The following is a 27,068-nucleotide window of genomic DNA, read 5'->3' on the forward strand; positions in this document are numbered from 1 at the left end:
CACTCATTAATTACATAATTATTACGTAATTATTGTTGTATAGGGAAGAGTATTTAATTTGAACTGTATCAAGCTTTTCTTGAGGCATTGTGCCAGGCTCGATCCTCAGTTATGAAGAAATACAAATCCGTAGTAATTCTACTTACTACAGCTGGATAGGTAGAGTATTGACATCAGCATCAACATAGTAATTGGTGCATAAAAAAAAACATATGCTACAAGGTTATTTACACATCATTTCTACAGCAGATCTGCATGCTTCCCTAATTATTTTATTCCAATTAATGTTAATCCAAAATATGAGTGCCCGAGGACATGCCTACTGCTCCAAAGGTCATATGAAAAAACAAGACGATGGCATCTGGAACACTTGCCAGTCACTGGGAATGTCCTGTGTGCAGTGTCACAGCGTTTTATTGATCGGATAAATGATGTGCTTTCCCCTGCAGTTTCCCTCTTCAGACTGCTTTCCAATCTATTTCCTGACAGCCACTGCAAATAATAACGCTAAATCTTCACAGCACCTCGTGTTACAGGCCACAGTCAAGATCATCTTCTTTTCTATTATAAACAAAAACTAAAAACCTGTAACAGATGCTGGCTCACAGGGCCCTAATCACTAACTTGCTACTTCTGCACGCCATTTTTTCGATATAGTCTTTTATCAACACACTTTTTGGCTAAGCCTGGGTTCTTTAGCTTGATTTCTGTAGCCATCAGTAGAGACTTGTTAACATATTTGTCTTTATATGACAGTAAACACATGGTCGTCTGTAATTAGTCAGCATATAAAAATATTAGAATATGCCTCTCAGTCATGATCTGTTTCCCATCTCTCATTTATGCAAGCAAAATGAGAATTTCCAAATGTTGCAGCAGTAGGATTTTTTTTTCCATGCCTATCACCACTAGCATGCAGATGAAACAATCTCCTACTCTTATCACAGTTTGCATCTAAGTAGCATAATTTCACTCTGCTAGGTTTCTATAAGGTTCCTTTTCAGCACTGTTTTGGATAACTCATGCCAACCACGCTATCCCCACAGCCACGGAGCTGGCACACCTGGCGCTTCTAGGAAAGGCCCAGCTTGTGCTTCGGATCGCTTCGTCCTTCCCACGGGGTGTTTTGCAGTGTTACTAGTGATGCCTTCCTTTCAGGTTAATTAACATTAATTACAAAATTAAGGCACCCGAGTAAAAGACATCCTGCTTCTCAAGACTCCTGCATTACATTGTGTTTTCATGTTTCCTACTGTTACTTGGTTCCACCCCCCAAACGCCGGCATACGGCACCTTTGCGCATTACGCTTGGGCTGGCAGCGAAGCACTAATTGAGGTAGTTAAAATAGCTGTAGAAGAGCCTCCCCTTGGCTGAAGCGGGGAGGAGAGAAGAAAAAACAACTATCACCCCTTCTGAGCTCCTCTTCCAGGACCTCCGTCTACTTTCATCTGTTTTGTAATTTAAGCATTTGGCAAGATGTATTTTCTTATTATTTTATTTACTTATATACATTTACCTGTTTTTTTAGTTCACATTATTTTGCCATGCTAGTTAGTTCTTCGCAGTACAGCACAAACTAAAATACGTGGACCAAAATTTGAGCTGCCAAGTTGGTACCATATAATTTTGTAGAGGGCTGCTGACTTTATTGCATAATCAGATACTACCTGGATCCTGAAAAAATGTCTTGAGATATATATGTTTCCAGCATAGCTAAGCAAGTAGTTTTGCATTTACCTCTACATTTTTCATATTTTTTCTTTGTTATATTTAAGCACTCTGGAGCTTAAGGTCCGCAGAAACAAATTAAATCCACCTTTTGGTGTGGAACAATAAAAAGATAAAAGACTTCACACTATATTAGGCACACTCAGAAATCGAGCACATCCCAAACTAAGACTCAATAGTGAAGACAAGCCAAAAGAAGGACCACAGAAATTTGTATTTCTAAAGTTCTGCTAATTTTACTGTGCTCAACAAGTAGCACACAAGTATTGCCTACTGGCTGAAACAAACGTATGGAGATTTACAGTTGGTCAGCCTACGCATCGGCACTACCACGCAGAATCGGATTAATTGGGCGGGCTGAAAAACAAGTTATCCGTGATCTATTTGGGATGAATGCAAGGGTTTAAAAAAGGGCTTACGCAGAAACCGTTTATAATGGAAAATTCCACAAATGAAAAATATAACACTGTTTTGAATTAACAAATAATAGTCTTCTAATCAATTTTGCTAAAACGGTGTGACTGAAGCATTAAAATTGATTTAACAATCTCAGTTCAGTTAATATTTTATTCATTTAATGTAGAGTTTACAGTATTGTAAAAGCATTTAAAAAAATCAGCATTGGGAAAAATTAGCACTCTTTTTATGATAATATTGTTAATTTAATGCATGACTTGGAGTTATACTTCAAAGTGAATTGGAAAAGTATGCCTTTTCTCTCATTGTTGCTGACATCTCTGTTCACACACCAGTGAATTGACCTCAAATTTTAACACAGACGGTACAAAATCACTCCAGTATTTCAACATTTTCTTTTTCTAATTCAATCATCTACTCCATCAATTTCACATAGATTTTGCAACAACCTACCCATGAAAGCTAAAACAATTTTTAACATTATCTTTTGATGTTTATTCTCTGGAAAGACCTGCACTGAATACTTTTCTGTTACATATGCATACAAATATACTTAGAAGAATATTAGTAAAGGATGAAATGGACATAATAGATATGAAAGGACCCAGCCAGTATAGTGCTAGTGGGCTTTTTTACAATCCTACTGCATATTTGTAATCATTAATTGAATTTTTAATGTTAGTGTGTAGTGACCATAACTCCCATTACATTTAACGAGAATCTTCAGCTTCATTTTGCATGGAATACTGAAATGTATAACAACAACTTGAAAAGTAACTTGGAAAGCTTTAAAAACTTTCTGTACTGGGAGATATTGTAAAGGGACAACAAAAAGCTAACAACAAAGCTGATGACCACAAATTTTGCACAGCTGCTTTTCAGTCAGACCTCGGCTCACCTCTGTCCTTCGGTACTGAAGGACCCCCATCACCTCCACTGTAGGTGTATTAGTGTCATCTTTGCCAGCTAATTGCCTTCTACAAGGCAACTCATTGCTATTCCCATGATTCTGCTCTATTCTCTAATTTATGAACCCCAACATTTTTTTTTTTTTTTAGTAAACTGGTCTCTTTCAAGAGATAACTCATCAAATAGGTTGTCTTCCTCTAATCTCATCTGCTCTTTTGACTACCTTAAAAGTGCTCTTCTTGCCACAAAATTTCTCATCTGTTTGTGTACCCTTTTCCACGTGCTTTATCCTGTCTCTTACTCATCCATAAATCCTCGCTCACATGTTTCATCACTGTTCTCCCTGTATTTTCTTCCTTGGCTCTTTTTCCTCAAAATGCAGGCATGCTTTGGGGTTCTTCCTCTTACAGAAAACTCAAAATAGAAAAAAATCCTTAATACATCTGACTCCTAATTCCTGCCCCATTTCCCCACATAATGTGCACCCTGCCTTCAACAAGACCATGCTCTAAACCTTCCCATCACCAGGCTTTGTTTAAATAACAAAACTTCTGTTTACAAATGCTTGACCGCAGATAAAACCTATATGGACTTAGGAAAGAAACAAGTAGCAGCGCTGCTTTGCTGGGGCCGAAGTCATGCTGCTGCTGCTGCTGGAACTGCAGCTGGAGATGCGCTGGTGGGAGAGGGAGGTCAATGCTGACAGGACACATCTGAGAGCACCGCGCCTGCCCATGGAGGGCAGGGATGCCCTAGAGGGGATGGTGGCCATGGGGTCATCCATGGCAGGCAGGGACACCCCAGAGGGGACGGCAGCTGTGACTTGAATAAGGGAGGAGAGGTGCTCAGCTTAAGCTGAGCCCAGGAAAGGCGAAAACAAAGAGATATTTGAGTAAACATAGACTTAAATCGAAAAAGTAACATTTAGTTACTTACATTTTTTGGAACTGAAATATTAATATTCAGTATACCCCTACATTTCTTACTATTCCTATACAACTCTGAATACTTTGCCGCATACACTTCTACATTCTTCACTGGAGATGAGCCTTTTGGCTTTCCCAAAGTAACAATTGCAGTTAAGAAAAAACATTGCTTTTTCCTTCCTGAATCATTTACAGTACCTATCACAACAACTTGCAAGCACGATCATTACCCACTGAATACAGATGTTCAGCTTTCTTAGTAGTTAATTAGTTGGCACCTTTTTGCTACTCAGAAAACTTAAGTTATTTACAATTTTGTTGAAGGATGGTAAACTTTTTTTTGATACACAAAGTAATTATGCCATCCTATTACATAAGTTTCTGGTAATTATATAATAAGCAATTCAAGATTAATATGAAAGATATACTTGGATACCTCAAGCATATATGTATATATATGTATATAAATATATAAAATTCTCCATACAAAATCAAAGATCTGCATTCTTTTTGCTAGGGTCATCTATTTTACTATAAAAAGGGCACTTCTTTGTACCAAAATAAGGCCAAAATCCTCCTTATATTCAAGTTTGAAGACATTTTTAGGATTTATATATAGGATAGCATATTAGCAAAAGAACTTCAACAAATACACACACACACACACACACAAAATCATCAAGCGCTCCCAATCAAATAATAGTTGTGATACCAGTTTGGGATTTGTCAAAGCCATCCTCACCTACTTGATTAATCCCATCGTGCTTAGGCACTGTAAAACTAACCTCTGGTCACATAGTCAAAAAAAGTACTTGTACCATGGAAAACTAACTGCCACATACAACTAACAGGAACGACTCTTAATTATCTAATTTGTCAGTGTTAGTAAGCGCTGGTAAAACCTCTTGGCACAACTTCACAGTCCCCATTCTGTTATTTGGAAAAAAAAAAAAGTCACATTAAGTCACATTATAGAATGAATATGGAAAAAAAAAATATCCTAGAACTTCAACATTTACCCTGAATGTGTCTTTAGAGCTAAGCCCCAGCCTCCATTTTTCGCATGAAATTTATAGATCACTGAATAACACTTTTGGAGAGTGACATGTAAATTATGTAATATTCAATGTTGCATTATAAGTACAAGGAAAAACGTGACTGTTAGTTGTAAAAGTGAGAGATTCACAATGGATCCATAAGGTGACAGCACACAGTAGATTCTTAGTTTTCTTAACTTGCTTTATAGCTTCTTTCTGTAAGCTTATAGCACACCTCAAAACTCAGTCAGCTACGTATATGCATACATCTTAGACTCATCCTGAGAAAATCATGAACGCTGAGGCAGTGTCCAATTCTACGCAAACTTCAGCAAGAGCTAATATCCGATTCTACCAATTTTTACATATTAATTGTTCTATAATTTGCAGAAGTTGCCAGGAAACTAAAAATAAAAGAAAAATCTCAAGGTTAAAAAGTAAAGTAACACAGAAAACTTAGGCAAACTTACAACCAGAGAACTATTATTTACAACTCTCAGACTCAGGACAGTTTGTTTAAAGAATTTCAGATTGCAATTCCTAGAAAAACTCTCTGAAAACATTGCTACCTGAACAAGGTTGCACTGCAAATCACAGTATATGTCCAGTTGGATGTCTTCTTATATCCATCACCTCCCTACAATATTTTCAAGTGTATTGTGTAATGTAAAACATGAGAGAGCAACAAAAAGTGGAATTAAAAAGATCAAGGAAGAGTCCTGAGACACTCACAGCAATTATATTGAAGAAGTCATCATCTCCAAGGGTGTCCAAAATAGATGATACTGTCTGCTTAGCAATAGTCAAGCGAAGACCTTTCATACTGCCACTAACATCAACTAAAATGACCACATCTTTTGGAGAAGTAGCTGCCTGAATGTACCTAAAGCAAAAGGCAAAATGCACATTGTTCATGTAAAAAATGAACTTTTCTCCCTTCCATATTTCTTAAAAAGCATTAATAGTTGTTTATTACCTACCATTTTCTATTTCTGCAGTCAAATGCAATGACTCCATTCTCATCAGGTTCCCATTTAATTCCTGTTTAGCAAAAAGAGGAAAAAGATTAAAGTTAGAACAATTTGCACAGTTTAAAATTTATCTGAGGTATTGGGGTAGAGTAGCATTTAAAGAAGTTTCATACTTAAGCAACTGAATAGGCAGCATTATTGTAACACACCATGTCACCAACCACACTGTGCTAATGTTGGAAAAATATTGTTTCTCAGTCCTTTTTAGTCTGCTGTAAGGTGAAAGCCTCTTCAAGCCTACCTTGCTGACCACAGCACTGTGTGTCACTAAAGTAGAACCACTTGGTCACTTGTGGAAACTTGACTTCTTGGTCGCTTATGTGGAAATTTAGAAATTGAACAATAAGTTACAGTTAATTTTGTAAGTGCTGCTCTATGTATCAATAAGGCACATTATCAAAGTTGAGCACTGTATGAAGGCTCTAAACTTTTGTCCTCCCTCCCTGCAGCCCAAGAGTAAATTATTTTCATATAGACAGACATGAATATTCATATGAGTTTTATAAACAGAAATATATATTTAATGTAAATGTAGTATACACACACATGCATTTTCTGTATTTTTTTCAACGAGGAACAGCCAGAGAACTGATCACCAAGGACCTCTAAGTAATGTTGCAGAATTTTAAGGGAAAATAAATCTACCTTCACGAAAACCGATCCGTCTTTCTAACAATGGACATATAGTGAAAAGTAGTCTTAACTTCAGCTACCCATATCTGACAATGCATATGAATTTTACTGGTTGTTGACTGCATTGTGAATTGGAGTTTACCTTGTCTCCAAGACAGATGAATAGAGACTGTGCTTCATTAAGTGCTATGTATGAGGCAATTATGAGCTGACAAATTTAGTATTTAAGTTAGCACAGATATAATGGGCATGAAGTAATTGCATGCACTTAGCACAAATATTGAATAATTCAACCACTTCAAATTTATGTTTTTTATTTTCTTCTAGTTACAATGTTGGATTATCTGCCATGTCAACATACCTTTTTTAATTTAAAATTAATTGTAATTAAAAATTTAAATCCTATGAAATTATGTAATATCTTACATGGTGCAGCATCAGATTTTAACATGATCAGTAAGTATACTTTCAGTACTGAAAAACCTTTTACCTTCATAGTTGCTACCAAAATCTCATTTTTTATTTTGGTGTATTGATTCTAGCAGCTACACTCACGTACTTATGTGAGGTATACAAGAACCAATTGCTAGAACCAGTGGCTGTTAATACCAAAACCACCTCACTTAGCAAAGTCATCACAAGAAATAGCAAAATCACCTCACTTCAATTCTGCCCAAGTGAGATTTACATTCCAAATATTATATATTGCATTTGCATTGAAAAAGCAAAATTAACAGCACTATCTGAATCTCTGTAGTCATTTACATTTATGTATTACCTTCCTGTTTTTCATTTTTGGTTTTCATATAAAGAATACATAGAACAGAAAACCTAAATCTCTAAATAAAATAACAGAAGAGTAACATCTTGGGGCCTTTCTTCCAAGCAAAAATTGGTAGGAAAAAAAAATCAAAATATTGAAAATCTTGATTAGAAATTGCTTTTTCTGAAAACTAGATAAAATTAAATCTGCAAATATTAGTGAAAGTCATAATTCATGACAACACTCAGTGGAAACTTGTAGCCATAGCATTGTTTATTGCTTCTTGGGAACTTTTGTTCTTCTTACCTGGGTATTGCCTGAAAAATCCTTTTGCACTTCCAAAGTACTGCCAAATGAGAGAAGGGTCACGATCAAAATTATCAACAAACACCTTATTTAAGGATTCAGACCAATAAACTCCATTTACAATGGCTGGATCTGGGGAAAAAATAGAGAAAAGTGATTTTACTTCATAGGATCCCTTGAAGCCAATCATCTTCAGCTTATTCAGTATCCAAAAATGTACCTACTGCAAACTGTTGCAAATCATCTTTTGGTTTTATTGTCAATTAAGTGATTCAAAATAAATTATACAGTTACACAATTAAAATAAGATTAAAAATAGAGAAGAGATACAAAGCACACTTTGTAGATAAGAGTTATAATTGCTCATTAGCCCTTTTATTTGGAATTACTGTATCACTTCGCTCAGGAGAATATAGATGAATCATCATAATAGCAGATTTTTACTTATTTCAGTTTATCTTCCCTAAATCTTTGAAATATCTCACGGCAACATTGTATACATATTGTCTGTCCTTTTTTTTTTCCCCCCCCTTCATCCTTCAAGCTGATAGAACCATTTTCATTATATTTGATGAACATCGAAACACAAAATCTACAAAATTTAATTAGATAAACGTACAGCAAATCACACTGTTATCTGGAAAACACTGGGCCAAAATTTCACAACAACTATCTCTTACCACGTCCGACTCCCACACGGAAGGGAGCAGAAAGTAACCCTTGCTGTGGAGAATAAACTATTTCTGTTTAATGCATCAGAATATCTCCACCTAGCAGTTCCTAAAAGCCCAGCCTGCCCAGGTATGGTTTTACGCTGCAGAATGCCAGCTTAGTCCGATGGTGGTGAACCAGAAATAAGCTAACACAGCTAAAAAGAGAGTTAGTCAATCTCAGATTGTGATACCAAATGCAGATGGATAGATGAGAAGCAATTAAGATAGTCTATATTCCCAATCCAACCTATACATGAAGTCAGAAGTATAGAAAGGAAAAACAAAACTAAGATCACAGCTGTATTACTTCATTTGTAAAAGACTGCATACGTGTCTATGCCCTAATATTCATTCAAGCACTTGAAATAATGCTTCCATTAACTTTTAAAAGAATGGCACTGAATTGATTTCAGATCACTTAGAATGCAAATTTAACGGAGTGGAAAAAAGGTGAACTGTTATCTTTCTTTACATTCATCAAGAAAAACAGAAGAAAAAGGGAAACGTCTCAGATATACATCTCTGAATGTTGCTTCATCTAAATATTTGAGTTCACATTGCAGGACTGCTGAAAAAGCTAGGTCAACAAAACAGATTTTGTTTTTAAAACATGTCTAGCACAGTTACTTGTTTCTCTAGAAAATGAAATAAACATTTAAAATCCGTCCAGTTAGATGCATATCAAACAGAGCAGCATCACTAGCCTGATGGTGCAACGCCAGTCTCGCCTGGCCAGGTTCACAGTTACTCCAGTAACAAGCTGCAGCTTAGACATCACAAATCAACTGACAAGAGCAACTGTCCTGTGACACGAGTTTGTAGAAATATGCTCCCATTTCAGCCCCCTCAAAATATCGACTAGTGAGGATCAATCGTTCAGCATTTAGTCATTAGAGACCCAAAGCGAAGCACCAGCCTCACAACCACATTCTTGGTCCATTCAAACTTTCCAGGACTAGTTCAACCACTGACATTGTGGTTCTGCTCCACTATACAGGTTTTAATGGAAAATCTGAATCGCTAAAAAGAACAGCGGTATTACTGGGTCAGCATTACAGTACTGAGATAAGGTGATGGAAAGTTTAATTCATATTTGAAAAACAGCAATGTATTCCAGTGGGTTTTCTTATTCTCTTGGAAGTTTGTGCAGAAAGGTTTCATTAGAGGACAAGCAAAGGACCGTCCTCTGCCCCTACAGGACAATAAGTTCTTGGTACACCGTCAGTATTAGTGAAAAGCCAAGCTGGTCATAAATGGAATAATTCCATCTTAATATATATTTAAAATAAACTACAGTGTTTCTTAGCAACTTACATTCAGATCTCATTCCAAGACTGCGCATGGCACCTCGATTTTTTTTTCTAGTATCAGTTCATCAAATAGTTTTTATCCATGGCTCCCTCAGAGGCTAATTTTTAATGTTCTTTCTTACTGAATCTGTCTTGTGGTACCACTCATCTGTGCAGAGTCTCCCCAGGCAAGGATATCATCCTTTCAATTCTACATTCGCTCCAGCTCCATAAGATTATGAGACAACTTTAGCTATCCAGGCTGTTAAGCTCTAATACTGAATGTGAAACACTTCCACTGGCATTTGAAAAATATGTATTTTATATATATATATATAAAAACCTTACATGCAGGCACTTTTTCAAAGAATGTACATGAAAATCCATGCCTCTACAGCAGTGAATTACTTTTATTAGCTCATCTCTGCACATCCACTTAATGTGTTTATATATCTGTACCATGCATGAGAGAACTCTACAGAAAGACAACAAGGAAAATTTTTTCTGAACATGATAGTTTGAGCCTATATTCTGCATTATGTTGACACCGCTAATCATCCAAATGCTGATCACTTAAAGCATTAATCCACTGACTGAAACTAATAGGAATTTATAACTGAAAGGAGCATTAAGCAGGGCGTTTTAAATTAGAGGGCACAATTAAAATGCAATCTATGATGAGACAGGTTCCTTTAAAATGAATCCTGGTGACAATTTATTACCTTCCTACGCCCTGTGTTTCTATTAGGCCAGCTGTAATTTTCACAGCATGGCAAGAGTGACCTGTAAACTACATTTTGTGCATCAACCATTTTTATGAAAAGGCAAATTAGGTCACATTCAGTCACATCCTTACTACACTGAACAAAGGAAAATGAAGTGGAAAAAATAAATCCACAGTATCAAGCCAAAGGCCTATAGCCTACAGGTGGAAACTGGGTGTCTTAGCTTCTATATCTTTAGGCAGAAGGATCTCAAAGCCCTGCTCCTCACTGTATATTTGATAATGATTGTTATGTGGATGCAACTCTGTCCACATATGTCATCCTAAATGCAACCAAGTTCCTGACTGATAATCCTAAATAAAAATCTGGAGGCTCATCTTCTAATAAGAGATATGTTAAAATTGCCGTTCTGGCCAACTTCCAATTTTAGCAATTACATTTTGCCTGAATTGTCCCCCACTACTTTATTCAGAAACAGCATTCTTAAATTTTTATATTGCCAGTGGATGTCACCTACATCCCCAAAACAGTGACATTTCAATAGCAACTAAAGACATGCTTGTGAATATTTGGCTATTTGAGCAGGGAGAAACAAAGGAAAAAAAGATTAAAACTTAATATAAATGTAAAATCGTTAGTGTGATGTTATGAGTCTGATTCAAACACAGTAAGCATGAATAGCTTCTGCCACAATTCTTGAAACAGTTTCTGTTTCTGCTTCCTGACAATAACAGTTAATTAAAAATATAATTGAAATATTCTTTTTCCTCTGCCTTCTAGATGAGCTGGTTTGCAATTATATAGGATTTTGTTCCAATGCTGTTTGTGTAGACGCTATCTGGTTTTTATTGATATTTAGTATAAAACCAGCCCTCAGACAAACAGGTACACCGATAGGAATCTGAAATATAATTGCCAAAGAACAGTATAAATGCACACAGCAATTAAGTTTCTGTCACAGATCCTGCTGACCCTAAGAAACAGGGCTGAAGATTCAACAAAGATGTGCAGACTGAAAGACGTACAACAGCATGGCAAAGGCTAACACTGGAATGAAAAGCGTTTTAATTCACAGAAAGCACAAAAACAGCTAAAGAAAGATAAGACTTAAGAAACTAATATTTATATATTAACAATGCATTCTGTCTTCTAATTATTCCACTAACCTTTAACAGAAAGGGAGAATATTTACTGAAGAATTCAGTGACTGTGAAGGAAATGCAAGATACTTCTCCTTTTTCCCCATAATCTGCTTTATTACCAAGAAAAAGTGTTACCAGCCATACTAAGGGCTTTTTCCTCTATTATATTGCAAATGCAATATAATTACTATTTTCTCCTGGAAATCTGTCAAAGATGCAGACATCCAAAAGGGTGTTCCTTCTTGCAATAGGTGACCTCACTGGCAGCCCCCAGCATTGCAGAGCAGTAACGTCATGCAGCAAAGCAGTTTCAGCACGGCCTATAGGACCACGCACGGGAAAGAAACACAAAATCTAGCAGCCTTTTGGCGCAAAGATGGCAACAATATTAGCTTAATTTTGATGGCACTGACAACATATTTAGTCTGGCCATATTTTAAGAATAACAAAAATCACATACTTTGCTGGGACATGCACCAACAATCTAATAATTATACCCCTCAACACTAATATGAATGCTTTTCAGGGTGGTCCAGCGTTTTCAAGAGCTGGGGCTGGTTGCCAATTTTGGCAACTGCCTTTGCTTTCTTCTCTCTTTTCCTCCCTTTGGTAATGCGGATGCATCAGCTCCCAGATCAAAGCATCTGGCCATCTGTACACACAAAAAGATGTTTGTCTGTTTTGCTTCATGTGCTGAGAGCCATTCACCAATGTCACGAATCACACTCCCTCCTTGCACGTATGTGGAGTGGCAAAGACTTCAAGTGCCTCATCATGCGGAGGTTCAGTAGAAGGCAGTTTCAGCATCCAATGTTGCACTAATAGCATTCCCCTTCTCCTTTGAAGTTGCAGCAGAAGAACTGGAGTATAGCCAAACGCATTTATTTTTAGCCTGAGTTTCATGATGGTTGGGTTTTTGGGTGGTTTTTTCGTTTGCTTTTTTCTTTTTAAGTGAACAAGGTGGTCTGAATCTCAAGGAAGTCTGGAACTCAGCTTTAGTTCATTTGAAAGCCAGAATTACAGCTGTGAAGTCCTCACTAACACCATTCTGGGATAGAGACTCAGCCCTGATGCTGAAAATAGCTTGCCACCTAATGAATTATAAAAGATCTCCTACAGCAAGTCAGCATACCTTGGAGGTCACCCATTCAGCCCCTGACCCAATTTGACCCTGCCTAACTTCTCAGCTATAACAGCTAAAAGCAACCAGTTTAAGGGCAGATCTGTCAAGAGGCTGAAGCAAAGCTCTGGAAACAGGATTTGAGCCAGATCTATGAAGAAAGACGGCTTTCTTGAATCGTGGGATGAGCTGGGGCATAAGTCAGAGGCTTCAATCCTGGCCATCCAAGGAAGAACTGCAAATGCTGCTTCAAATAGATCTAACTCTTCCCCAGTAGCCAAGGATACAGGGCAACTACACCTATCGCTACCAGCTCAAGTAAAAACCTACTAATCCAAAAAGAGAATCACACCATAATTGATGTCATCACAAATAACAGGATACTTTTGTATTTTTAGGAAAATTATACTATTTATCTCCACACTTTTTTCAGGATACTAATTGAAGACTACGAAAACTGAAAGATAAGTATCCTAAGAAAATACCACACCACAGAGCTCTAGGATCCCAGGGTAATGATTGAGAAACAGGAACAACAACGTGGAAAACCAATACTAGAAAAAGGTTTTCAGGTAGGAAAGAGAAAACAAATGAACCAACTGAAAGGAGACCCTGTATGTACAACAAATTTGTCATAGAAGCAAAACTAGTTTTGAAGAAAGAGTCAGTGCTGACACATGGGAAGAAGAAATTTCTGTGCAGGCTGGATGGAACCTGTGGCCATCAGCAACCAGGAAACCTAAATCTGTGCAAGTAGCAGGGGAGGAAAAAGTGTCATGATGAACAACACAGGAAGCCAGTGGAACATACTGCGAATTACAGGAAAAGAAAGCAAACGTCACTGCTGCTAAATGAAGCCAACTGTGCCATAAAGTATTTAATGCACACCATACCAAGAGAGACAATTTTAGCACAGCTGCTGTCAGTGATATATGACTAAGAAGGTACAGCCTTGGAAATAAAGCCACACTTACGGCAATTGCTCAAGGACAGACCTGTTCACAGATCTTTTAGAAAACTATTTTAAGAGAAAAAGTAACTGCACATGAAAAATCAAGCCTATGCAAACCTGTAGATTAACATCTAACTATAAATTTCCATTATTATCGTCTTGATATTCTAAAAGGAGACTTGGACTTAGAGAAACAGGACAACTCAGTGACACCATATAGTGCAGGAAGGTCTCCCACACCGTATATTGAGACAGAGATGTTAAAGACCTAATTTTCCCCACCACATCACACCTGGTGCATACAACAGGGGGGAGGCAGCATCTGAATCTTTAGAAAGGAACATTTTATCATGAGAAAGGCATCTGTTTGCATGACATATCATTGCCTCTCACTCCCACAAGCCAATGGCCCCTGCACATCCTACTGTTTTCCAAGCCTCGTGTAGTGCTTTGGTCTCGCAGCAGAGACCCTTTGCACAAGTTCAGGAGAAGCAAAGTTCTACTCAGACAAGAGTGGCTGGAAAAAGCCTCACTGACATGAAAATACCCGGCTGCTCCAAAACCTCTGAAACTCCCATTAAAACATACAGAAACACTGAACAGATGCACAAGAGCATCTTGGGATGAATACATCGCGGAATCGGTTATGGATTCTTCAGCGCTGTTTGCTCCTTTAGAAAAGTGCCAAGCTGTAAGAAAGACACCTAGATAAACACAGCACAGACGGCGTAAAAATGCCTTAGCAGGTTGTCAGCCAAACAGCTTTTTGAAACAGTTTACATTCTAGCCAATGTGCTAATACTTGACCAGAAGAGCAAGACTTCTCTCTTCACACAACACAGACCCAAGACAAATCAAGAAGGGTCTGGGTTATACAGCAGGATAGAGAGGCAAATAATTATTGTACTCTAAAAATAATAGACAAAATGAACAAAATACAGCAGCAGATAGATGTATATATTCTTTGTATAAATGTCAGTCTTCTCGGCTCCATGCTAAACAAAAGCTACAATTTTTACACTTGCCATATAACCATTTTGTCAAATGTTTCTGCATAATTCAATCCTGAAGCTTTACAGAAACCCAGAAGTATTCTGCCAATTACCAGTAAGTTCAGAAATTAAGAATGCTTTCTCAACATATTTCAGAAGGGAAATAATATTTTGAAAATGTTTAAATAAAACAAAACACAAATGAAACTCCCCAATACATTCCCAGCATATGAATTCAATCCTTATTAAAAAGAAATCCTGTACAGAATCATTAGAATTATTTTTACGAATACATTTCACACTGAAAACTACCCTGATTGTTTTCCTTTTTTTTTATTTTAAGTCAGTAACCAATACTGACTGTTTATTCATATTAAAATAATGAAATAAACACAAGAAAGGAAAGTTAGCACTCTAAAAGAGGACAAACCAATTATAATTCATTTTCAATATATATTTTCATATTTTAAGTATATTACTATGAGAAACAGCTTGCATGCCAGAAGTCACTGATTAAGAAAAGTCTGCATGAAATTCTCTCCAGACAGGTAGAAAGTGGGAATAACTGCTCTCAAAGAATAGTTATGCATATAATACCAATAAATATTTTTGCATTATATATATTTGGACAAGCTCAGAGTTTTCCTTTTTTGTGTAACCATTCTGTAACCGCCACCCCCCTCCCAAAAAAAAAAAAAAAAAAAAAAAAGAGAGAGAGAGAGAGAGAGCAAAAAGAAATTCTCAAAAATCAATGTTTTTCCAGATTCAAAATGCAGAGGATAAAGGCAGGAAGAAGGACACCCTGTTTGTTTAAAGTGACTGAATTTATTTGAATTTTGAGTAAGACAAAGGCAACTGCTTTGGGGACATGACAATGGTGCCTTTATTAAAAGTAAAAACCTGCTTGGGTGCAATTTATTTCTATTGCTGATGAAAAAACAGAATAATTAGTATTTTTTTTGCAAACAGACACATTAAATAAATAATACCTGGCTTCAGTACTGGTTTCTGCTGCAAGAAGGAAACTTATCAGCAGGGCAAAAAAAATCCATTTCCTCCTGACCAAAAGTGGGAGATGCTTTTACAATTTTTTGGGGGAGAAATTTAATTTTCAAACCTTTTTTAAATTTAAAAATGCACATGCAAATGATAATTCATACTGTTCAGTTCTGATCCCGTAACGCAAGTTGTACTTCTTCCAAAACCTTTGCAGCACTGCCTGCAACGCTAATTGTAAACAGGCCAGGAGAGAAGCAGCTGCTCTTGCAGGATGTTTTGGTAAAGTGGGTAATTTCCAGAATAATTGAAAGTGGAGCTGAAAGAACTTATCAGAGGTGTAGTCAGGTAAGGACGAACACCCAGGCCTCCAAGCCAGAGATCTCGAGAGCCTGAAGAATATTACAGGGCTCAGGTTATAACCTAGTTAAAAGAGGCTAACTACAGCTTCAGAGGTAACCCCTCCAGTTCAGGAACCTCACTGCGGTTCATGCCATCGGCCTGCTTCCTATCCCCGCTCTTGGTCTAGCGATGCTTTAGCTTTTCTGCTTCACGTGCTTCGCTCTCAAAAAAATTTCATTTTGTAGTTCACACTCTTGAGCAAAGTGGCCTTTGCAGCGCTCTCCGCTGGGCTCGCTGGAGCGATTTGGGGTGTCTGCACCGGCCTGCAATGCGTGCTGTGGACCTGCGTGGGTCCCCTGGGCCATGGGCCCAAGGGGACCAGGGTAACAGGCTGAAGTCACTGCTGCTTCCTCTGCTTCGTAAGGGAGGTGAAAAGCCATCTCCACCACCTCTAAATCCTTCCTCACCGGAGTTAACACTCGGCATGGAAGATAATACAGAAAAGGAAAAGACACAAGAGAGATGGAGCAATTTTCTGCTGCTATAGGCTAATGGCAAATTGTTCTTGCCCCTAGAAGCTGGGGAAGCATCACGACCAGCAGAGCTATGTCAGGTCAGAATGCCTCTTAATATTGTATCTGAGCCAGTGAACACAACCCACCTTCACCAGCTCACGTGTCAAAAGGCAACCCAGCCCTGCGCAGCTAAGCAACCGCTGCCGAATAAGGAGGGGGAGAGCAGCGTGGTGGGGCTTGGTTTTTTTCCTTTTAAACAGAAAAACTTGATGTTACCATGTAGCATCTGGCATCCAGTTGCCATGGTGATGAAGATGTATTAGAAACATAAAGATTAGATCCACAGCCAGAGACAGACAAATCAGGATACAGAAAAAGATAAAGCACAACACACATCTTGCGTTATGATGCCAACATTTCCAAAAGGCTTGTTGTTCGAGACAGAATTACAAAAAAAAAAAAAAAAAAAAAAAAAAAAAAAAAAAAAAATCTGCGAAGCTAAAGCCATAAAGCCATTTGCAAGAACAAAGCAGCAGCCTGAGGAGATGCTGGGAAAAGGATCTGAGGCAGGATTTGAGCAAAACCAGATGGAACAAGTGGAGAATTCTGCACATCTCTGTCCAATAGCCAGCAAGAGTTAAAACAAAGAAATATGGGAAGATAGGAAATTCCTGCAACCTTGACTAAATCACTTAGACTAAGAAAGTTCCTTTTAAATTAAACAATGACCAAAGTTAGGAAGACAGTGCAAACACTGTCTTAAAGATCTTAAAATGTGAAGACAAACAGTTTAGGGGAAGGATTTCAAAATATAAATATAGTGGTACAGGACAATATGTGGCCATGACTATTTAAATAACAACTCCAGGATGTTGAATGTTCAGAAGCACAGTCCATAAAATCACATACGACAGTGATAGACAAGATTTTATTTCTTAATTTCACACCTTGCAGGAAAAGGGTTTTACATATCTGCTACTTGCAGATTATAATCTTTCCGCAACACTTGAAAAATGATTTTTTTTTTTTGGTCCTAATATTCTAGAAAATAGGTAATCTCGATTTGACAGCCACTTGGAAGGAGCTGATAGGAAAGTATGACTGAACGATATTCATAGCTCCTTTTAAGTTGCAAATTGAAAAAACTCACTTAATCAAAAAATGGCTGTGGTTCATCACGTTTCAATATCTTTTAGAGAAGGCTCTATTACCCTCAGTAGATTTTCTTTTCCTATGCAAGCAAAACTTTTGATTAAAGTCTGCATTTATTGACTTGTCATGCATAAACTCATCTTTTAACAAGCAGTGAAAGTCATGGTATGGAAGTGGCATTTGACACAGGTGATATTCTTCACCAGTCCATGAAGTGTTCGAGCAAAACTTAAAGATAACTTGTGAAGTCTAAGTTTAAGATCTACATTTGCAAAGTTTCTAGAGTTAAAGAAGCAGACATGGACATGGAAAGAATCTTATTTAATCTTTTCTTGAAGCGTTAAGTGATGCAGTTAATTATGACAGAAGGTAGAAAACAATTACAAGAAAGAAAAAAAGAAAGAAATCTACAATCCAGAAAAATAATACAGGAGGAAATAACTGATTGCCAATTTTCCATAATGATCACTAACAACATTTTTGCTTAAAAGCTTTTGTTTAAGTCACGTGATACAGTCTACACTTACAACAGTCTGCAGATGATTGGTGGTAAGAGGGACAAAACACGACATGGATGTGTTATAAATAATCACATCACGCCCAAAGCCCTGAGAGAAGGAGATAAAGCCCATTTCTGCACAAGAGTATTATAAGCTTATAAAAAAAGACCAAACCAAACCAGCTAATAAAGCAAGCTATGGAAGAAGGCTAAGAATAGGCTTTTAGCATGGAAAGCAACTGAACTGTAAAAATAATGATAGCTCCACAAAAAATTGAATTGCAATTCACAGAAAAATAAGATATTTATAGTTGTCTTTTATCCAAAATGAATGAAGTCCAAAGTACTTTGTGACTTGTTAAGTACTTTTTAATCACTTCTTTTAAAAATCCGTGTTTACTGGGAGCGATTACTGTAAACAGAATCAAAATGATTGCTAATACTTAAAAGATTTTCCATTTCAACAGCATAGAATTCATGTCAGTGCAGTTTTAATGTATTTTGACTACTATTAATCAAGATTTCTATATCTTTTTTTACAAATTATTTAACTTTTAATTGTATTTTATATTCACAAATTATTATTTTTTAATACTGACGACAGAGCTTGAGACTTTCAGTAACTTATTGTGTGTCTTATGTTTGTTAGTTGGGTTGACATAAACCGTATCTCTTGTTGACAGAAATGTTTGAAAATATTCATGGACTTCAGCATCCATCTCAGAAGAACTCTGCAGTTATGCAAAGCCCTGATAAAATCCCTCCCTGTACTTCAAAAAGCTCCGAACAGCAGCTTTAGCATGTTGCAAGAATGGAAAGAAGAGAGAGCGAGAGAGAAAGGGAGCGAGAGCACGAGCGCACACGCGAGAACGCACGCATAAGAGCAAGCACACGAAAGGAGAAAAAGAGAGGAAAGGAAATACTTCTCTAGATTAAATTTTGATATTACTACTTTTATTTTTCAAGGCAGCAGATTAACTCTTCGACTGTATAATATTGACCATTACAGTTTATTTTCTATTCCAGTTGTTCTTTTTTGCCAGTAAATACATAGCATCATGTTGTATTAAGGTTGCTACTTAGGCTACCTGTATTTGGCAATCTACAATCCAGACTGTCGTATTTCCAGTTAACCACACTGCCCGAAAGCACAGCTTAGTTGTTTTTTTCCCCACTCCTGAAAAACCTCATACACTGAGGATTTAGAGAAAAGGAACTGTTCACCTGCCCACAACCACATTGCTCTCTAGCTTCCTTAATACAGCTCTTCCCCAGAATATACACACATTTTCTGATTTAAAAGCAAAACAAGCCTGATGATATAAAAGTAACTTTGTTAGGCACCTGTCAATTTACGATAGCAGAGATTTTGCAAACTAACCAACCTCTGGGCTGCTGATAGGGACAAGTCAATCTGATAATAATAATAAAATCCTTCCTAGTGCTAGAAAGGCAACCAGTAGAAAGCACATAATCACCATAATGCCATGGGTAGGACAGAGGGAACTGTTTGTACGGAAAGATTTTAGAGAGTCAACTATGATTACGTGATTTAACCCACATTGTCCACTTGCTCCCTTGTCAAATATATTACAGTAGAAAAGAAAGTTATTCAGGCACAAAGTTCACAAAAACATGACTGCAACCCCAAAATGTCTTTCCAAATGGAGTCCATTACCTTTTAGTTGGGGCAGTTATTGATACTGATATCGATATAAAGAGGGAAAATGCGTTTGAATAACCATTTGCACAGGCTCACGCACTGGTGTTTTAATAAATGTTGAGCAACAAGCAGAAAAGTAAGAGGATGCCTTAAAGTGCCTTCCTGGATCAGAAAGTTATTTATGGAAGATGGTCATTACTGATGGCCATTTACTGTATGAGAAGTCACGCACGTGTTGCTTTTGTGCGTGGCCCACTGCGTCCCGCTTTTCCACACACCAGGCAACATTTCACCGGGGCACTTTGGCAGCACTAACCAATTCTCTTCACGCACAGCCTAAGGATTCCTCCAAGCCAAGTGGGCGTTTTCCAGTTCAAACTACTCTGAATAGACATCACTGTAAATCAAGCTAGGAAAAGATGTTTCTAAAATTGAGTCGGTTGTTAAGAACAAGCTAACCCATTTGTAACAGTATTGGGCTGCTCTTTGCACACACCCAGAACGACTGACATTAAGCCTTTATGCATTACTCGAGCTAGGACTTGACTAGGAGCAAAGTAGGAAAAGCCAGGCTGAAAGATCTTGATAACCAATTTCACAGAACTTTTAAACATCTGCTTCAGTCTACACCCAAAAAGGGCAGTAGCTCAGCAAGCGTTTCAAAATTTCAGACTGTGAAAGTCAAAAGAACATAACTGTGCGAAGGTGGCAAGCACGTGGTGCTGTGCTGAACAGCACCAGACTGCTGAGCCAGACCGAAAACTCTTCCAAGAGCACAAACTGAGAAACTGTGCCCTTGGCTATATAACAGAATCCCAGCGGAAATAAACTATGGGAAAACTGGCAAATGCTACAACACTGGGGTACAACAACCACCTCTCTCAATGTCATGTACTGTACAAGAGGATGCACTGGGCTGCAACGTAGCTATCTCTGGATGGGAGGCAAAATAGAGACATTAACCTTGTGCTGCACCTCAATTATTTAAACTTCTTGAGGTTCAGGGCTTGGACCATCAGCTGTAGAGCCATTCCGGCAGAGCCACTCCGTTCACAGTATTTTCATGCAATACTCCAGTGGGTCATGCAGATGTATCAGCCTCTTTGCTTTAACAAAGGGCTCTGCATAGCTCTCCACCGCTCAGCATAGATACGCTATGTGTCTTTTCCTCTGACACTTGTTACAGTGATATACACAAAAATACGTTAAAAATAATTAAGCGCATTTTAGAATTTGGAAATCTGTAGTTTATCTGGGAACAAGTTTGGACTGTTTCCTCAGTTTCCTCAAGGATTTGTAACAAATACCAAAAACTCACTGGATAAGTCCTGCAAAGCTATGGGATGCTTTTAATTCCACTGTCAGCTGCATTAATAGGATGAAGGTTTATCCTCTAGAAAATATTCCTACATTATAAGACTCAGCAAGTAAAACAAGATTACATATAGTAAACTAGAAATGAGCACAGAGGAAAAACTCTTATTAGCTTAAATCAACTTAGCTAAGCACACTTCCTTTCTACTGCCAAGAGAAATTATTTTTCACCTCTAGTTTTTAAATTTCTCTAAAGAAATAGAAATAGAAATAGAAATAGAAAAAGAAATAGAAATAGAAAAACCGTCCTGATTCCTGATCTGAATGGGGTGGTAATATCTAGCAAGGACAAGCAGCAGAGGGCAGTAACTCCTTATCCCCCAAATGCTCCAGCTCATACTTCCAATTGTGCCTTGAGACACTTATCTCTTTCACAGGCATTAATTTCCCCCCCAAAAAGGTACAGAAAGTACACAAAGGCTTGCCACAGTCATAAACACAAAGATGGCCCAGCAATAGCTAGTTCAGATAAAAATGGATATACAAGGTCAGAAGAGAAAACACAAGGAAGAGTTTTGCATTTAGCAGGACAAAAATTGTAGCAAGAGGAACAGAACTTCCAGCCTGCAAAGTGTTCAGAGAGGCCTAAATAGGAAGAAACAAAAATATCTGTGCAAGGAGTAAACTACACACGTTCATCTAACAGTACAAAACCAGGCTCAAAGATGAACGATGTGCATCTTTGTGTCTCCTTGGGAAGACAAAGTTAGGAAACTGAGGCAGCAGATTCCCAAAATGATAAGCAAAGCCGACCTCGTTCCAAACTACATTTTATCATTAAGAAAATTTAATGACATTGTGTGTGTGTCTGTAAAATATTTCAGTCCAGATTGAATCTAGAAGTAGAGATACAGTGTGTATTTTATGAGAAATAAGGTTTGTAGAACTAAATATTTTTATAGTTGGAAAAAGCTCTCAGGCACAGACGTCTGTCTTTAGATCAAAATTTCTCACAGTGAAGCAGTGACCGCACTGAGTACCTTTATTCTAAACACAGATTCAATAAAGACAAATTGTGTTCTGTATCCAACTGTGATTAGAAACAATTTAGCTTTGTTACTCTGCTTCTGCTGTGGAAAAGCCTGCATCTCTTCACTTTTGACTGTGTTTCTTTGTATCTGAAGGTCTGAGTTGGATCTTGTTTACCCACATATAAACCAAAATAACTCTTCAAGGCAATCAAACTACAGAGGCATGTACCTAAGGTATATTGTTTGGTCTCTTTCTGAAGATCTTGATTGCTAACCTGTGGTTATAGGTACAAATTTTGAATTTAAGAAGTTTGGACAACTTAAATTTTGGAGGAAAAAAGTGATTAAACAGAAGACTTACTACTTTGGTTTTACTGAGAAAACATACAGTGCATCAATTATCCTTATAAATCGTGATGAATTCCTGCACCTCACAAGTCACTCTGAAAACATCCTACAAGTCCAAGTCCCAGGAATATTTAAGAAAAACAAGAATAATTTGCCAGAAATGGAACCATTACTCACTAGAGGAATGAGAATGTAGAATGTTGAGGCCTACAAAATGTTGGAAAACTAAGACAAGAAAGGTACAATAAAAAGTTTAAAAAACAAGGAGAAAAGCTAGTGTCTGGATATTTCTAAAGTCTAGAAGACAAGGAAACCTAGGATTTTCCTCTTTCTATCAACTACAAATGTAAAGTTTACTTATTATACAAACAAAGAATGACTGCAAAAGCTCAAAAAATAGGAGCTGTTTTCAGTTGATATTGATATTGAGTTAGCGTATTCATCAACATCCTCTTGAATTTCCTAGACTTTGTGCAACATTAATATAAGCATATGAGATCCTGCTGTGTGTCACTTCTGGTACTGTGCTGTGCTATACACTTCACTTTTCAAGCAGGTCTCATAGTTTAGAATTTTCTCTGTATGTCACCAAGATTCATCCACTCTGGCTTTGGTTTTATCTACATTCCTCTGAAATCCAGAAGATTAAAGAAAATATTTCAGACAGTATCATATTCTTCAGTCAGATGTTCATAATCATCTTCCAAGAACTGGGAAAAAGTGTCGAGCAGATAAACTCAATAAAGGCAACTATTCCATTACTGACCACAACTATAGATAAATAACATTATGTGACATAGACCTAGAAAAATAACACTGAAATTCTTCAGCTCAGCTTCAGCATGTTCTTTGGACAAAGAATGTAGCATTTTACTAAGACTACCCGAATTCTCATACTAACAAAGAATATATGCTACTCTATTTTTATTTTAATTTTATATGCTATCAATACCTGTAAGATTAGGTTTTAGTGTTCTGAGGACATCTTTCGTCACCTCCTCACGTATAAAAATCTACTACAGAATTCCACTTTTCTTCCCAGTGGCAAACCTGCTGCCAGAAACCACCTTCTCCACGGAGGGTTGCCAGAAAGTCCTGGTCCACATTCCAACTGTCCGCTTTATAATCACTTGTCACATCCTCAGGTTCTTCTAAATATACTACCAGTATCTCAAAAAGTAATGAAGTAAATGTTGAAAACATGTAAACTTTAAATCATTAATCACTTTTCATTATCATTAATATCTCTTCTATAATAGCTGTTCAAAGCATGCCAATCGACATATAGAAAAGTATATCTGAGTTTATTTAGAAGGTATATATGAAAGGTATGTCTAAAAGGTGGCCCACTCAAATTACTTATATATTAAAATAATAGAAGAGTTAAATGAAAATATAAGATACGAAAATTTGCTTTGGTGCCAATATATAATCCATGTAAATAAACTTTATAAAAATAGTAACTATATTAGACAGTCTTGTACATAATTGTTCTCACACCTGAATTTCTGTCTTGGTCTTGCATTATTCAAATTGGATTCAGATTGATTCGGAACTTTCCAAAACTATAAACTTTCATGTTAAAATGAAAGCAGTAAATTTCTTTCTCCCTCCCTTCTCCAGCTATGAATACATACACACGATACATCTGTTTAATTCACTTAAGAATTTATTTTCCCCCCCTACTTCTGTCATAAAACTGTACACAGGACAATAACTGTAAGCTGTCAAATTTGTGGAGGGAAGAAAGAGTTACTGCTTGCTAAGAGAGCTGTTACATAACTTTTTACTTAATCTCTATTTATTCATTGTTAAAAGGGATACTGCCTTGCAAATCCTATGGCTATAGGCAACAAATACACTTTGCCTAAAAAGAAGTTATAGAACAAACCGACAGATTTAGCTTGCTTAAACTTTCAAAAGCAAAACATTATCACAAACAGTTATTTTCAAGAAAAATGAAGGAGGCTTATTTCATCAGAACGTTCTGCAGTTTAAGTAACTCCATATGCCAATGGAGATTTTTTCTCCAAAAAACTGGAATGCTAACCTTGTTGTGGAACAGCTCAGAGCTGGGCGAGGTCTCTGTATATTGACATACAAATAAGCACACTTTCCTGTAAAGCACCATCACCTCACTTCTTTTTCTGAATTCCTTCAATATATGATCATGACAGAAATGCTGAAATAGAACTTTCCGAAACAAATGCCTTTATAGACTTTATATTCCAAAAATCAGTATCTTTGTAACACTAACTGACATGCCCTATACAGTATGGAGAAACTATATGAGAAAAGAGAAAGGCACAAACACAACGCAAGACTACACAAGAGCTCATCAGTAGCCAGATCAGCTCTTTACACTTTATAATGATGTCAAATTAAAAGTACTGTAAATGCAAATCTCTGATTCTTTATTAAATTTGCTATTTTACTTTTTCCTGTACATTTAGGTACACACAATCTGCATTCTAAGATGGCTCTGGAGTTATCTATAGGCTTACAAATTTGCATGGTTGCCTTTCTTTTGGATCTTGTTTTGCTCTTTAAAATACTCTATGCTAAATTTTAATACATTTAGTTTCTTCAGGATAGGAAAATTAAGTTCTGTTACTATTGAGATTGTTAAGCTTTTCAATGCAGAGGCTGAAAGAGCCAGAAGATAAAGGGAAAAAAAATCATCAAGTTCTATGACTTTCAGCCAATCTCATTCTTTCAGATCCCAGTTAAGGACTATGACATTCAGTTTAGCAATTCTGCATTTAATCTTTCATAGATTCTACAGCTGGGAGGAATCATTACAATCATGCAATCTGACCAGGCCAAAATATTTCCCCAAAATAATTCTAGACTACATATTATTTAAAACAAACAAAAAAATGGGCTAGATTAAGGGCTTCTAGAGGAAAAGTCACATATCCTACTGTAAATTGTATCAATAATTGTCTCAATTAAAATAAATAATTTAAAAAACCCACAAATTTTTGAGCACAATTTTGTGCAATTTGCTCAGTAACTAAGCCACATTCCAACCACTGGATCTTTTTAAAACTTTAATGGCCAAATTAGAGAGTCAAGTATTTATAATTAACTAGAGCTCAACTAAGTCACCCTTTAATCATCTATTGGATAAGCTAAATGGACAAGCTAAACTGCTTTTATGAGCAGGTCGTGTGATTATCCTCTGAACCTATTGCAAATTATCAATATCTCTCCAGAACTTTAAAAAACCACACAAATCAAGCAATAAACATTAGAAGTAGCTTACAAATACACACTTCATTTTTCTGCACCGACCTGAGAGCCTTGTGTTTAAATAGTCAGTGATCACATAGCTGTTTTTAACTGCAAACTTAGGCTATGGTTTTACCTACTAATTCAATAAAATAAAACGTAACCTGGAATCAAACAACAGACATTTTCCAGAGGAATGGTGTTGTGCAGATACCTGTTTGTAAACCTATCAATATCTACTGCCTGTGCCCTCAGGCTGGGATTTAATTAACTTGTTATCACACCACTGCATTACAGAACTTGAGAAAGGGGCTCTGAAAAAGCTAAGTATTCAGAGCTCCTCCCCTTGCTGGGAGTTACGTTTCCAGACATTGTCAGTCTCCAAGCTCATACTATCATGCCCATGTGTAAGGAAAATGTCAGCTACAAATGAGATTTCAGCAGCTGGAATACATTTGAATGATAAAAAATGTGTTTCTGCAGCTGCACAAAGTGATGATTTTGGCTGGTTTGAATTAGACAAAGTGGAAACAGGAATCATCACGGTGCTCTAGCTCCCTGTCTCTCTAGGCAGTCCCTGTATTAGGGGCTAAAACAAGATACATCCCCTTTGACTTTGGCCTTTATCTGTAATTAATTAGCATACTAAAATGGATTCTCTACTTAGCAGTACTGCACATCATGTAACTGAAGGTCCTTTTGTTTTTCTGCTCTCAGTATCTTCAACTATTTAGGTTAGTTTGTTCCTCCACAGAAATAAGATTGCCTGACCATTCTACATGCCTCTGCAACCACTACTTCTCTTTCTTTTGGATTTTATTTTAATAAGAATCATAATACATACATATAACCATCCTGGAATGAATTCATTACTTGAGAGGGTCCTTAAATAAATATTAGCATTTCTAACACTACAAAATCATTTTTGTTGTAGAAGTTTTAAGCATTTTCTAAATCTCTTCAAAATATCCCATACTAATCATTTCACAACCTTATAAATACTCCCTATGAAGCTTTGTTATTTTTCTAATCCCTAGTTTAGGCATGGCCGTACAGTTCCTGGCTTCTCCAGATTCTCAAGTCTGAATCATGATTTAGAAGAGAAGCTGTCATACTAACCACGTCTCCCAGCAGCCTACCTTATTTGAACTACTTCTCTTTCCATTTGTGATTACACAATATCCTTGCATGAATTACCACAATTGCTAGCCTGGAATGTATTATGAGGAAAGCATTTAATGTATTTTTAGCTGTCTTTTAGTGTAGTTAAAACAAGGAAGAGGAACCAGA

The 27,068-nt window shown here is 37.0% G+C and overlaps 1 protein-coding gene across 1 annotated transcript in view; it reads right to left on the reverse strand.

The window, feature by feature from the left end:
- Positions 1–27,068, reverse strand: part of CACNA2D3 (calcium voltage-gated channel auxiliary subunit alpha2delta 3) — a 457,522-nt gene that overhangs the window by 256,260 nt on the left and 174,194 nt on the right. The window contains exons 6-8 of the mRNA XM_062585399.1: positions 7,752–7,883; positions 5,999–6,059; positions 5,751–5,901 (exon numbers count right to left, since the gene is read on the reverse strand). Coding sequence (XP_062441383.1) covers positions 5,751–5,901; positions 5,999–6,059; positions 7,752–7,883 — 344 coding nt within the window. The remainder of the gene's footprint in view (positions 1–5,750; positions 5,902–5,998; positions 6,060–7,751; positions 7,884–27,068) is intronic.

This window comes from Rhea pennata, chromosome 12, assembly GCF_028389875.1.
Source record: "Rhea pennata isolate bPtePen1 chromosome 12, bPtePen1.pri, whole genome shotgun sequence".
Classification (NCBI taxonomy): domain Eukaryota; kingdom Metazoa; phylum Chordata; class Aves; order Rheiformes; family Rheidae; genus Rhea; species Rhea pennata.